This window comes from Peromyscus eremicus, chromosome 3, assembly GCF_949786415.1.
Source record: "Peromyscus eremicus chromosome 3, PerEre_H2_v1, whole genome shotgun sequence".
Taxonomy (NCBI): Eukaryota; Metazoa; Chordata; class Mammalia; order Rodentia; family Cricetidae; genus Peromyscus; species Peromyscus eremicus.
The window spans coordinates 78,726,919-78,740,453 of record NC_081418.1 but is presented as its reverse complement, the minus strand read 5'-3'; the positions used below and the strand labels follow the sequence as shown (position 1 = coordinate 78,740,453).

The 13,535-nt window shown below is 37.9% G+C and overlaps 1 protein-coding gene across 3 annotated transcripts in view; it reads right to left on the bottom strand.

The window, feature by feature from the left end:
• Window positions 1–13,535, bottom strand: part of Smarcad1 (SWI/SNF-related, matrix-associated actin-dependent regulator of chromatin, subfamily a, containing DEAD/H box 1) — a 72,588-nt gene that overhangs the window by 40,880 nt on the left and 18,173 nt on the right. For all 3 annotated transcript variants that reach the window (XM_059257904.1, XM_059257905.1, XM_059257906.1), the window contains 4 exons: window positions 10,641–10,815; window positions 5,559–5,724; window positions 4,352–4,418; window positions 306–400 (listed from right to left, as the gene is read on the bottom strand). In XM_059257904.1, the coding sequence (XP_059113887.1) occupies window positions 306–400; window positions 4,352–4,418; window positions 5,559–5,724; window positions 10,641–10,815 (503 nt within the window). The remainder of the gene's footprint in view (window positions 1–305; window positions 401–4,351; window positions 4,419–5,558; window positions 5,725–10,640; window positions 10,816–13,535) is intronic.

Here is a 13,535-nt window from a genome sequence, read left to right as displayed (position 1 = left end):
TCAGGTCTGATACCCACACACTCAGCATAGTCCTTTTATTTATTTATTTATTTTTATTTGATGTGAATGGTGAGTTTTTTCACCTGCATGTAAGCATCACGTGCATGCAGTTACAGTGCCTACGAAGGCCAGAAGAGGGCGTTGGGCTCCCTGAGACTGGAGTTACAGAGGGCTGTGAACCCCATGTTTAGAACTGAATCCAGGTCCTCTGGCAAAGCAGCCTGTGTTCCTAACTACTGAGCCACCTCACTAGCCCTACACTCAACATACTCTAATTCTCATACAACAATTCAAATGCAACTTACACGATCCACTCGTGGCTTTTTTAAAGACTGATCATCATCATCCTCCTCATATGCCTCAGAAGAAGAAGATAATTTTCTTTTTCTGGGTCCACCACCTTTTAAAAGAGAAACACACTCAGATTTTAAACAGAAATAACAAGAATCAATTCAAACCAAAAAGTATTATATCAATATAGCTGTCTTGACAGAGGGACTATGATTCTTCTACAGTTACATGAGTAGATTAAAGGAAAAGTAAAGACTCTCTGCAATCTTTTCAAAGGGAAGTCATTGCTACACTTCATTTATAAAATATTACATTACTGGTGCTAAAAAGTTTCTTTCTTTTGTCCAACAAGTAATTCTACAAAATAATATTGAGACTATGGGTTCTAGAAGTGAAAAGGGTTGCTCATCAAACTTAAGCTATCAGAACAGCATCAGTGATACCAGCAAATACGTACCTACTGCATATTAGGGTATGGCAAGGCCTTGGATAAACGATCTTTCACTAACTTTCCATAACAAACATACAAAAGGGTCATATTTTTATTTCATAAACCAAAAGGAATAAAGACACATGTTTTTAACCTACAGTCAAATACACTTACTCAAATAGAGTACATACACAGCAGCTTTGGAGTTCTAAGTTGAAAACTTCCCAATATGATGGCTCCAACAGAAAACTGAATCATGGTTTTCTATAGACTAACAATCAGGTTAGTATGAATACTTAATGTGTCCTCCTGGTTCATTTCATAATATATCCCTTCTGTACACACAACTGACTTTAGCATCTCCTTTAAAAGGAAAAAGTAAATCCCCCTCATCATCACACATAGTTGGTGGATTTATGTAAGCACTGCCAGTAATATTTTACTCATAAAAAAGCTTCAAGCTGGGAGGTGCACTGAGAGGCAGAGCCAGGTGGATCTCTGTGGGTTTGAGGCCAGCCTGGTCTACAGAGTAAGTTCCAGGACAGGTACCAAAACTACACAGAGAAACCCTGTCTCGAAAAAAACCAAAAGAATAAAAAAAAAAGCTTCAATATAGACAGTTTCTGTTATGTAACATACATATGCTTACTTTTTACCTAAATAGAGACATAACTCAAGTCTTCTCTCTGATAACATCAATAAAATTTTATTTTTTAGTCTCATAAAGTTGAAAGTAGAGGTATAAACATTCTTTTAAATTCAGTATGTCGAGGCTAGAGATATCTTTCAGTGGTTAAGATCACTGCTACTCTTTAGAGGGCCTGTCTTTAACTCCCATCACCCACAAGATGGCTCACAGCACCTGTAACTCCAGTTCCAGGGTACCCAGTGCCCTCTTCTGGCTCCTGGGCACCAGGTACACAAGTGGTACACAGACATACATGCAAGCAAAATACTCATACATAAAAACTAAATCAGCCGGGCGGTGGTGGCGCTCGCCTTTAATCCCAGCACTCGGGAGGCAGAGCCAGGCGGATCTCTGTGAGTTCGAGGCCAACCTGGGCTACCAAGTGAGTTCCAGGAAAGGCGCAAAGTTACGCAGAGAAACCCTGTCTCGGAAAAAAAAAAAAACAAAAACCTAAATCAAACTTAAAAACCACCTCCTTGTTTATTACCCAAGGGTGATACTATGGGTAGGCTGTTCAAAGTCATGATTGGTATAATTATCTAAGATTACTCACAGGTATTTGAAAAGCCTTTTGTTAGAAAAATATCTCAAAATATCCAAAATAATGTTGTGTCTTAACGACAGGTGGTATAGTGAAGATCAGCTCATCTTTAGCTTAGAAAAGCTGTCATTCTACACAGTACCTCAAAGTGCATTCTACTAAAAATGAAGATGTCTAATATGACTGCCTTGTTAATCCCAAGAATTAGAAAAGAACGTTAGTTAAAGAACAAGAAAGTCCTAATTTCTGTTTCCTTATAATTTGCCACTTAGTACTTAAGTGACATATAAGAAGCAGGCAGGGCTGGAGAGATGGCTCAGAGGTTAAGAGCACTGGCTACTCTTCCAAAGGTCCTGAGTTCAATTCCCAGCACCCACATGGTGGCTCACAACCATCTGTAATGAGATCTGGTGCCCTCTTCTGGCCTGCAGGCATACATGCAGGCAGAACACTGTATTACATAATGAATAAATAAATCTTAAAAAGCAGCAGCAGCAGCAGCAGCAGCAGCAGCAGCAGCAGCAGCAGGCAAAGATAGAAGGAATAAACCCAGATGGTTAAGGTTCACTTCACCAAGCAGGGGTGGGTATCTCGTTTTTTTTTATAAATCTGCAGTACCTAAAATAGCAGGTGCTACCTATTAGTTGAATAGTAATGATAATAATACTTGTTAAATTAATACATCAATTGAGATGTTATTTAAGACAAAAAGAAAAAGATGTGTTTACAACTGAATGGTTATTCTACTGTTCAGTAGAAAGATTAAAGAACAATCTAAAAGCAAAAAAGAAAATGTCTAAAATTTCCAAAGTCATCATGCAACTCATGCATTTTGGGAACTTCTGAAATAATAATGAAGACAGTCAATCTTCATTAACTAACATTAACGCTCCTGCAGCGTTTCTCTATCTAGATGGCACTAAGAGCTGTAACATGGACCAGTCATCACAGTGACATAGCATCTGCTTCATCACTTCTTCACAACCAATGAGTTTGACACTAGTATTTATACCCTTCACTGCAAAGGAGTACAAGACTCAGAAGAGTTGGGCAGGACTGCCCCAGGCCACCTAAGAAGGGGTTACAAAAATATCCTCAATATTCTATGCACATGGCACACACGTAATATTGTTACCCTGTCAAAACTGGAGGAAATAAGTTTTTAATGGGGAGGAAACGGCATCATACTTGGAATCCTCTCCAGCCAATCCAGTGAGGGGACAGAAAATGAGGTAGACAACCTGCTGAAAGTGATGACAGGGTCCATGGGAACATACTATGTTCTTTTCGGGGCCTTTTTTGGTATGTACTTTGAGTTTAAAAATTTTTAAATTTTTTAATAGAAAAATCCACTCAGGAAAATGAGCATTCATTGTTGAAATCATAAACTTGTATAAATTTTAGTAAAAGTAATATAGAAGTGCACATAACTGTGCATACATTTTGATTAAGCAACAAAGTGAGAAATTTAGCCTAGAGGAATAACCTAAGATTTATGTAAGAGATTTACTTTATTAGTATAATAAGTAATGGATATAATGCCTACAGGAAATCCTATAAGGAATCACAAAGTAGTACCACAAAGTCCTTTGTAAAATTAGAAAAACCCAGATGAACCGATATGCTATATGTGATAAAGAAAATCATGTTATATAAATGTAAGCTAATAGATTTACGTTTTGTAATCTAATGTGTTTTGTGTGGGGTGGGGAAGATACACCTGTAATTTTAGTACTTTGGAAGCTGAGGCAGAAGACTGAAAGTTCAAAGCTAACCTAGGGAACAAAGTAAAGTCTTATCTCAAAACACAATTACTCACAGAAGTAAAATTTAACAGTGGTTAAAGAGTATAAGAGTTTACTTTTATCAATTTATATGCTTTTTTGTAAGTTTACAGGTACTCTGTAGATAGATACATAGCTATATACACAGATAGATAGATGATAGATATGTATAAATTAAAGGAAAATCAAAACTGTTAAACAACTGAAGATGTTTTCTGTGGTAAGCTCCTTCAAATCCATTTGGTTTTCTATCAGAAGCCTGAAACAGCAAAAATATTTACACAATGAAAGAATGCTGATTACCAGTTAGAGTTTTTCAAAAGACATTACTGATCTTACTGACTCAAGTTTATAGACCTATAAACAAAATCACCATGCAATCAGAAAAGAGAGTTGAGTAAACATTATTTTCAAAAGTTTGAATTAATAGAATTGAATCTGCAGAAAACAAGCAAAATCACCAAATAGCTGTGTGATATCCATCACTTTATCTAACCTTCCTAAGCTGGTTTCTTCTACCAGAAACTGAAGCTACTGATAACTCAAAGTTGGTGGTAAATGTTAAGCAAGCATTAAGAGATGGTATCTGTGATAACTTAAGGCTAAAGAAAGCATACCTGCATCACCAAACATCAGCAAGGCAGCAGCAATGGCTCCATCCATAGTGCTTGTTGATTCAATCAACTAACAAGGAGAAAAGACAAATGTTTAAAAATGAACCCCTAAAAGAACTATTTCACAAAGATCTCAGTATCAAACAAATAGAACAAATATAGGAAACATCATCTAGGTAGGGACATTGATCAGTGTCTTAAGCCCTATGGTAAATTTTCATTTTGAGGGCTTACACTTATTACTGAAAATTCAAACATAAGATATCTTAAAAAAAAAAAAAAAAAAGCACAAATCCATTCCTATCTATTTACTTTTCATTATCATGTAACCCATGAGGGGTATAACGTCACAGACTCTGTACCCACCAGCCTCTAGGGGAAGGCTGCTTAGGAATACGGCATGAACTGTGCCACTGGTTTACCTCCAGGAGTCACCATGTTCTCTTTGCTTTACACACATTAAGCACATCTCTTGCCTAAGTAGAATTCAGTTTCATCTCCAGCACAACCACCTTCCATTTTGAGAAGAGCTGTTTGTTCTCTTTGGTTCTGAGGACCTCACTGATAGCCAGCAAAATGGCCTTGCAGCACCGCCTTCCAGACTATTTGCCTTTTAGAGGTCCTGTTCCCAGTAGGCCTCAACAGGTGCCAAGATAAATGTCTATGTATTATAAATACAGTATCGAATTCAGGAGAGGTTTTATTTATTTATTTTTTTTAAATCATTACAGCAGCAAATAACTGCTATAAAAGATATAAACCTGAGTAAACTAAATAGATCAGTGGGCACAGGCACACCATTTGCCACACAAACTGTATGACCTGAGTTGGCTCCACAGATCCCAAGGGGAGAAATGACTCAGACAACTTGTGCTCTGACCTGTACAGGTATGCAGTGGCGTGTGTGTTATGCGTATGCGTGTGTGTGTCACATGCACCATACACAGCGGTTAAGAGCAGTGGTTGAGAGCACAGCTGCTACTTTTGCAGAGTACTCAGGTTCAATTCCCAACACTCACATGACAGCTCACAATGGTCTGTGAATCCAGTTCAGTGGGATCTGGCACCCTCTTCTGGTCTCCACTAGTACCAGGCACATAAGCAGTGTACATGCACACATGCAAGCAAGCATGCATACACATAAATTGAAAAAAAAGTCTTTAAAATATAACTAAAACGATGTACGATTTTTTAAAAAAGTATAAATAACCTTTAGGAGATCATTGTCACTTCTTTGTGGAAAAAGTTCCTTCAACGTCTGAAGCTTAGCATCTTTAAGATCTTCCAATTCTGAAAGGTCTTCCAGTTCTGAAATGTCATTTCTTTGTGTAACAGAAGGAAGGTCATGGGACTCTTCGTCTTCAGATGGCTCTGAACTACAAATATTATCACACAGGAAAAGACTCTTAATGTATCCCACTAATGCTATCATGCTGTCTATATGCAAACACATGACATAAAAGAACATTTATAAGAATATTAAATGTAATCAGTATTTGCCAAAAGAAAATAACTTTTATCATCTTAACATTGTCAGGTATACAATCTATATTATAAGTACAAGAACACATTGAAAAAGTTCTCAGAAAGAAAACTCCCTGTCTCTCACTGATATATCTATACACATTTACCAATTTCCCACCTTCTCCTTCCTAAACTTCTGTCAATGTTCAGCATGCTGGATGATGCTAAGTATCTGCTCGTGGGGCAGTATGAAACCTACATTCACACAAAGATAAAATATTTCTGTATGCTGGGCGGTGGTGGCGCACGCCTTTAATCCCAGCACTCGGGAGGCAGAGCCAGGCGGATCTCTGTGAGTTTAAGGCCAGCCTGGGCTACCAAGTGAGTTCCAGGAGAGGCGCAAAGCTACACAAAGAAACCCTGTCTCAAAAAACCAAAAAAAAAAAAAAAAAAAATTCTGTAAGTAGCTAGGTTAGCAGGATTGTAGTGATAAAATCAAAGAGATACCACTGGCTATCAGGAACAAAACATCTCAGCAAACAAAGGATTTATTACACAAGGGGGTTTATTCTATGACAACCAGTTTTAATCCTGTTCCACTCTGTTATACTCGACATCTAGAGCAAACTTACCTCACTTACCCCCAAGCGAAACTCATTGTCAACTATTGGTTTTCTAAGACTAGAACACACACATGCACTCTGTGTCTCTCCTTCACCTTTACTTTTTATTTTTCTCTTATGCCAGAAGAAAATGACACCTAAAATAATATTCTTACCAGATACAGCACTAATTTGAAAGGGTCATCATCTAACTAAACAATTACGCTCATCAAGATGAGTAATGATTATAAGCCATTGAATAAATAAACATCTAAGATTCTATATTGACATTTGGTATACTCTATATAAATGAATAAATTAGAGGGGTGAAATTTCTACATAGTAGAAAACTAATGAAAAGTTTAAGTTCTAGAATAAAAGTCAAAATACCCCATTTTATAATTAGCATTGCCAATGGAGGCAAGAATTATAGGATAAAAATGGAAATGGGGGCTGGAGAGATGGCTCAGTGGTTAAGAGCACCACCTGCTCTTCCAGAGGACCTGGGTTCAATTCTCAACACCCACATGACAGCTCACAACTGTCTGTAACTCCAGTTCCAGGGGACCTGACACCCATGGCAAAACACCAATGCACATAAAATAAAAAAGTTTAAAAAAAAAATTGAACAACAAAAAAAAATGGAAATGAGTGTTACCCTATCTTGAAGACTCTCTCCAAAGACTGTTTAATCATTACAAAGGAAAAAAAGGGAGCGGTGGTGGCACACGCCTTTAATCCCAGTACTTGGGAGGCAGAGGCAGGCAGATCTCTGTGAGTTCGAGGCCAGCCTGGTCTACAAAGTGAGTTCCAGGACAACTAGGACTGTTATACAGAAAAACCCTGTCTCAAAAAATAAAAGGAAAAAAATGGTAACTCCTTAGGGAAATTCAGCTCAGGCCAGAAAAAAACAATAGCAAAGACTGGGACAAATGGATACCATTCACTTCCTACAATATGATGAGGGCACAAGATCATTTCTGTAGTGTTCTTCCCACTAGATTTACATTTAATGATAAAGAAAGAGCAGGAAAATTCAAATTTAGAGATATTCTAAGAAAAGATGACCTGTCACCTTTAAAAGTAGTTATAATGAAAAAACATGCTGAGAAACAGTTCATAGCAAATGAAATTAAAGAGATATGACAAACAAACATAAGGATAAGGCAGAATTGCTAGGTGTTGGGAGCCAGCCTGGGATACAAAGTTAGTTCCAGGCTAGCATGAGCTACAACAGAGTGAGACCCTGTCTCAAAATATTAACAATAATAATAAATCAATCCACTGTATGATTCTGGGGGGAAAAAATGACTATAAAATCCTACTCAATTCATGGTCCAAGAGCTGACTGCTAGCACTCCCAACTGCTTAACATGTCAATACAACATAAGCAACTTACGTTTGATTAAAAAAAAAAACAAAACTAGCCGGGCGGTGGTGGCGCACACCTTTAATCCCAGCACTCGGGAGGCAGAGCCAGGCGGATCTCTGTGAGTTCGAGACCAGCCTGGTCTTGAAAGCGAGTTCCAGGAAAGGCGCAAAGCTACACAGAGAAACCCTGTCTCGAAAAACCAAAAAAAAAAAAAAAAAAAAAAAACTATGTTATTAAGGACAATGCTTAGTTGGGCTGATTTTTTTTTCCCAAAGATTTTCTTGCTGAAAATCTTTCTTATTTACAAGTCAGCATTTTGAATAGCTATACCATACTGTGTTTACTAGTATTATTGCTTATTAAATTGCTTATTAAAGGATAAAGGAAATATGAAATCATCAGTGACTCTTCTTACAGGGAAGTTGGATATATTGTTTTTGCAACTTTTCCATAAACTTAAAGCTTTTCTAAAATAAAAAGTGGGGACTAGGAAAACCAAAGCATTCATTTTTGTCAGGACTACACATTAAGCTGCTTCGAGGTTTTCTATTCAGATGTTACAGTAAAAGATGTTACTATGGCTTTGTTCAGTTTAAGGTAAGTCCTCATCTAACTGTCAGCAGGAAATCAATCTGACCTTTTGTTCCCTCTTGAAACACTTTCTTTGCTAGGATTCTAAAGGATCATATAACCTTTTTTCCCCCTAAGATTTATTTTTATGTGTACTGAGTATTTTGCCTACACGTATGAACATGCACTACATGCTTGACCAGTGCCCATGGAGAGCAGAAGAGGACCTCAGATCTCTTGGAATTTGAGTGCCGCCATATAGGTGCTGAGAATAGAACCTGGGTCCTCTCTGCAAGAGCAGTCAGTGCTCTTAACCACTGAAGCATCTCTCCAACCCTGAGATCACATAACTGGTTGGCTGTAAGCTCAACTGTTTGTTTGGTTTTCTTGTTTTTCAGGCCAGGGTGTGTGTGTATATATATATATATAAAAAAAACAGCATAATGGCCCTGGCTGTCCTGGAATTCACTCTGTAGACCAGGCTGGCCTTGAACTCATAGAGATCCACTTGCCTCCGCCTCCTGAGTGCTGGGATTAAAGGTGTGTGCCACTCTGATTGATCCTTCTGAAGAGCCTTCTCTAGATATCATTTCACCTCCCTAATAACCAGAGCCCCTCTGGCTTAAGTATTTTAATCTAGAGGCTCTGTCTTCTTCAGTTATACTTGTATCCTTTAATGACCTCATATGATAACGTGGCTTTAACAGTCCAGTCACTCAGAAGTCAGGGATAGGAAGTCATGAGTCGAAGGCAACTGGAGCTACATGGACAAAAAAAGAGCTTGGAATTTGACAGAAAACTTGCCTAACATGAGCATGGTCCTGAGTTTGATCCCCAACACCAAATAAAGAGAGATAAAGATGCGATAGGTAGGTAAGTAGGTAGGCAGAGTAATAATACTCTAGACCCTAGAATTTGGATACCAACCTAGACTTCTCAGATCTTCAATATCCTCACTATCATCTCTACAGATGTTCAAGAGTTTTCTTGACACTATTCAGGTAAGACTTAATTGCTGACTTTCACTCTAAAGTCATTCCCTGATCATAACAAAGTCTTTTTTTCTCGGTAAAGGGTAATTTCATCCTGTCACTTGCTCAGCCAAAAGTGATGGGGTGACTCCTTTCTCTCCAACCCACGAGAAATCAATGATCAAATTCTTTTTGTTCTACTTTCAAAGAATGTCTAGAATTTAACTACTTTTCACTTGCACAATTACTGAATGCATTTGAATCTCTAGTATTTTTTACTGAATAATTTAATCCCAATAACAATAACAATAACATCTATGGTTCAACCATGTCCCCAGAATTACCAAAATCTTTTAAACATCCAAGATCACTGTACCTCTGCTCAATATTCTCTGTAGATTTTTCATCTCATCTACAATGAAAAATCAAGCCAGGATTGGTGGTATATGGCTATACTCCAGAATGAAGCAGGAAGAGCTCTGCAAGTTAGAAACTAGCCTCTACTACACAAACCAACCTAGACACAGTATGAGACCATGTCAAAACAAAACACAAACAAAAGCAATAGAAGCCAAAAGACTATGATCCTAACATAAAAAAAGCCACCTCTACCATATTCTTTACATTGAAATCTTCACCTCATAACTTGCCTCCAGCTTTCCTTACAAACACTATGCAATTACCACCTCAGGGCCACTAAATATGTCATTCCCTCGGGTGTTTGCTCAGCACCATGTTCTCAATGAACCTTTTCCATCTGTTCTTTAAAAACGCATATTAGCCGGTTGGTGGTGGCAGCGCACGCCTTTAATCCCAGCACTCGCGAGGCAGAGGCAGGTGGATCTCTGTGAGTTCGAGGCCAGCCTGGCCTACAGAGTGAGATCCAGGACAGGCACCAAAATTACACAGAGAAACCCTGTCTCCAAAATCCAAAAAAGAGAAAGAAAAAAAAAAAAAAGAAAAGAAAAGAAAGAAAGAAAGAAATAGGCCAGGGGATGGTGGCGCACGCCTTTAATCCCAGCACTCAGGAAGCAGAGGCAGGTGGATCTCTGTGAGTTCGAGGCCAGCCTGGGCTACAGAGTGAGTTCCAGGACAGGCTCCAAAGCTACACAGAGAAATCCTGTATCGAAAAACCAAAAAAAGAAAAAAGAAAAAAATCATTTTCTAGAAAACAGAAGATAGAAAAAAAAAAAAAAAACCAATAAAGATGCACACAAATAAAGACAAAAATAATCACACAAATATTTCAAATTACTTATCATTTCTGAAAACTCTTAACAGGTGCAAACATAGTTGACTGTTAAGTGGCTTACACTATAATGACTGTGTCTTTGTTGAATTTTTTCTCTTGAACTGTACTGGAACAATTTGGGGAAGCATCTTCACTATCAGAAGACAAATCAATATACTGTATTCCTCTTTGACTTTGGAAACATGATAAACTTCCTTTTCTTTCATTGTCTGGAGGTTCTGGAACACTAGAATCTTCTGCAAAAGAAAAAAGATGACATTCTGAGCAATTCCAAGGGAAATTTTTATTAATTATATTCATGTGCTATTATAAAAATCACCAATTCTATACATTGCTTCTGTTTTAAAACCAAAAAAAAAGTTTTCCATTGATGAAGAACAGGACAAGAAAAACTATGGCAATATGAAAAGAGCCCCCACCCCGAAGTTTTTTTACAATACAACCAACATTTGCTTGAGGTCTTTCTCTCTTCCCAATTGTAAACCTGAAGTTTTCTACAAATCTCACAAGAGATTTACAGTAAAAGCTTCAATTCCTTTGTGCAAATTTAGTGGCTTAGTTTTATCTTATCTGACTATAATCCCACCACAAATACAGCCATGTGATAATCTCAATTATCAAAGAGGAATAAAGAGAGGAGGGAATGGTACCTCAGAAACCCAGAGACCAAGGGAACTCCCAAAACTTCCAAAATCTTACTTCTAACCCACCATCATGTTCTGGGGTATTTAGTTTCTATCCAAACAATTCTCTTTATTTATATATTTAATATATATACATATTTAATATATATATATATATTTAAAAGTGTCTTTTAATAAACCTCAATCTGCTGTACCCAGGTTCATCCTGGGATTATTCTCTGCAGGAAGAAAAGAATGCAGCTTTACCTGAGTCAAGGTATCAAAACATGCCGGGCGGTGGTGGCGCATGCCTTTAATCCCAGCACTCGGGAGGCAGAGCCAGGCGGATCTCTGTGAGTTCGAGGCCAGCCTGGACTACCAAGTGAGTCCCAGGAAAGGCGCAAAGCTACACAGAGAAACCCTGTCTCGAAAAACCAAAAAACAAACAAAAAAACATTACAGGAACTCCTCAGGCTGCTAGGAGTGACAGCCTGGACCTGTGCCTCTGCCTCCACCACTGCTGACACTATTTTTCTTTGAGAAAAGGCCTTCCTAAACTCAAAATCTCCCTGCAACCACATGCTTTAGCTACCTAAGTACTGGGATTACAAGGCATAAGCCAATATGCCTGTCTTTCCTATAACTTTATTAATATCATGTGTTAATCAGACGTAATATAGCTTCATTATGTTTTCACGCATGCACATTTTCAACTATATCCACCAGTACTATCCCTCCCTTACCATTCCACTCCCACTGATCGATGCCTTTCCTCTTTCTTGCCAGACATATTTCTATTGTCATGTATGTTTTTGAAGACTGATTTTCAATACCTATAGGAGAGTGGCAGGAGGATCTGTTTACACCAAGCACAGGTACCTTATTAGAGGCTACTCCACAGAAGAAACTGTCACCCCTCTCCCAGCAACCATTAACTGCATAATATGCTCTCAGAGTAGTGAGGCTCTCTTGTCACCATTCAAAGAAAAAAAAGAATTACTAGTCAATTAGGGCTAGTATGAAATGACTGTGCCTCAGAGGTTAGCAAGAACTCCAAAGAATTCCCAAAACAGTTTTGTTTCATATTCATTGTTTCTCCAGTTAAACATCGTGGTGATTCTGGCTTTGAGTGTTATTAATAAAGCTGATCTAAACATTTGAAAGAAAATCTTAGAGGTAGAAAGAAGGCTCAGCAATTAAGAGCATATACTATTATTGCAGAGAAACAGTTTGATTTCAACATCCAAATCAGGTGGCTTACACCCTCCTTCCTGTAACTCCAGTTCCATGGGATCAGGTACCGCTGACCTTTGCACTCATGTGCACATACTCCCAGAGACACACATACATATACATACACATAATTAAAAATAATTTTTAGGGGTTGGGGATTTAGCTCAGTGGTAGAGTGCTTGTCTAGCAAGCACAAGGCCCTGGGTTCAGTCCTCAGCTCTGGAAAAAAAAAGAAAAAAAAAAAAAGAAAAAAAATGTTTAAATCTCAAATAAAACAAAAAATAAATAAATAAAAAGTAATAACTGGTACCCCTCACTACTGATAGACTCAGGAAGAGAGATAACCACCATATGACCCCACTCGCCTCCAATGGAGAGTTCTAAACAAATGGTCACACAGATGGTCCTGGCTGAACTAAATGGGTGACAGAACACAACCAACAGTCAAGAGTCTGAGAAAAGGTTGGTAGGGATGAGTGGGTAGTGGTTGATAAGGTTGAGAGGTAGATGAGAAGATGGGAGAGAATAATTAGAATATATTATATACATGAATAAAACTGTCAAATAAAAAAATGAATTTTTTAAAAATTTAAGTAATAGCAATTGGATTAACTACTTCCTAAGTCATTATCAAGCCTTCAACCATAATAAACAATAACCCTGTAGGACACACAGCAATTCACTATTTTGTAAATGAAACTAAAGTGAAGAATAAAAGAGCATCTCCTGGTACATGCTAAGAAAGGAACAGCTCTAACCCCCATCAGGAAGTCTAAATGAGCATAGTCTGAAACTCCAGAACCATAGTAACCATCGTTATACTCATTCCTTTATTCTCCATGCAATGGTAGGGGTGAACACAGTGCCTCACACAGGAAAACTGCCTCAGAGCCCTATCTTAGCCCCAGCAATCATAAGGCACATGAATAATATATGTAAATCAAGTTAGCCAAATACTTCTGTGGAAAAAGTCATGCTTCGGTTGTACAGGAAGAGATAAGAGTATTTTTCCAACCTTTGATTTCTTTGAGTAGTACTTGATATTAAATCCAAACTTAATTGTTTCTCAGATTTATTATAGCATACATTTGGAGGTCAGT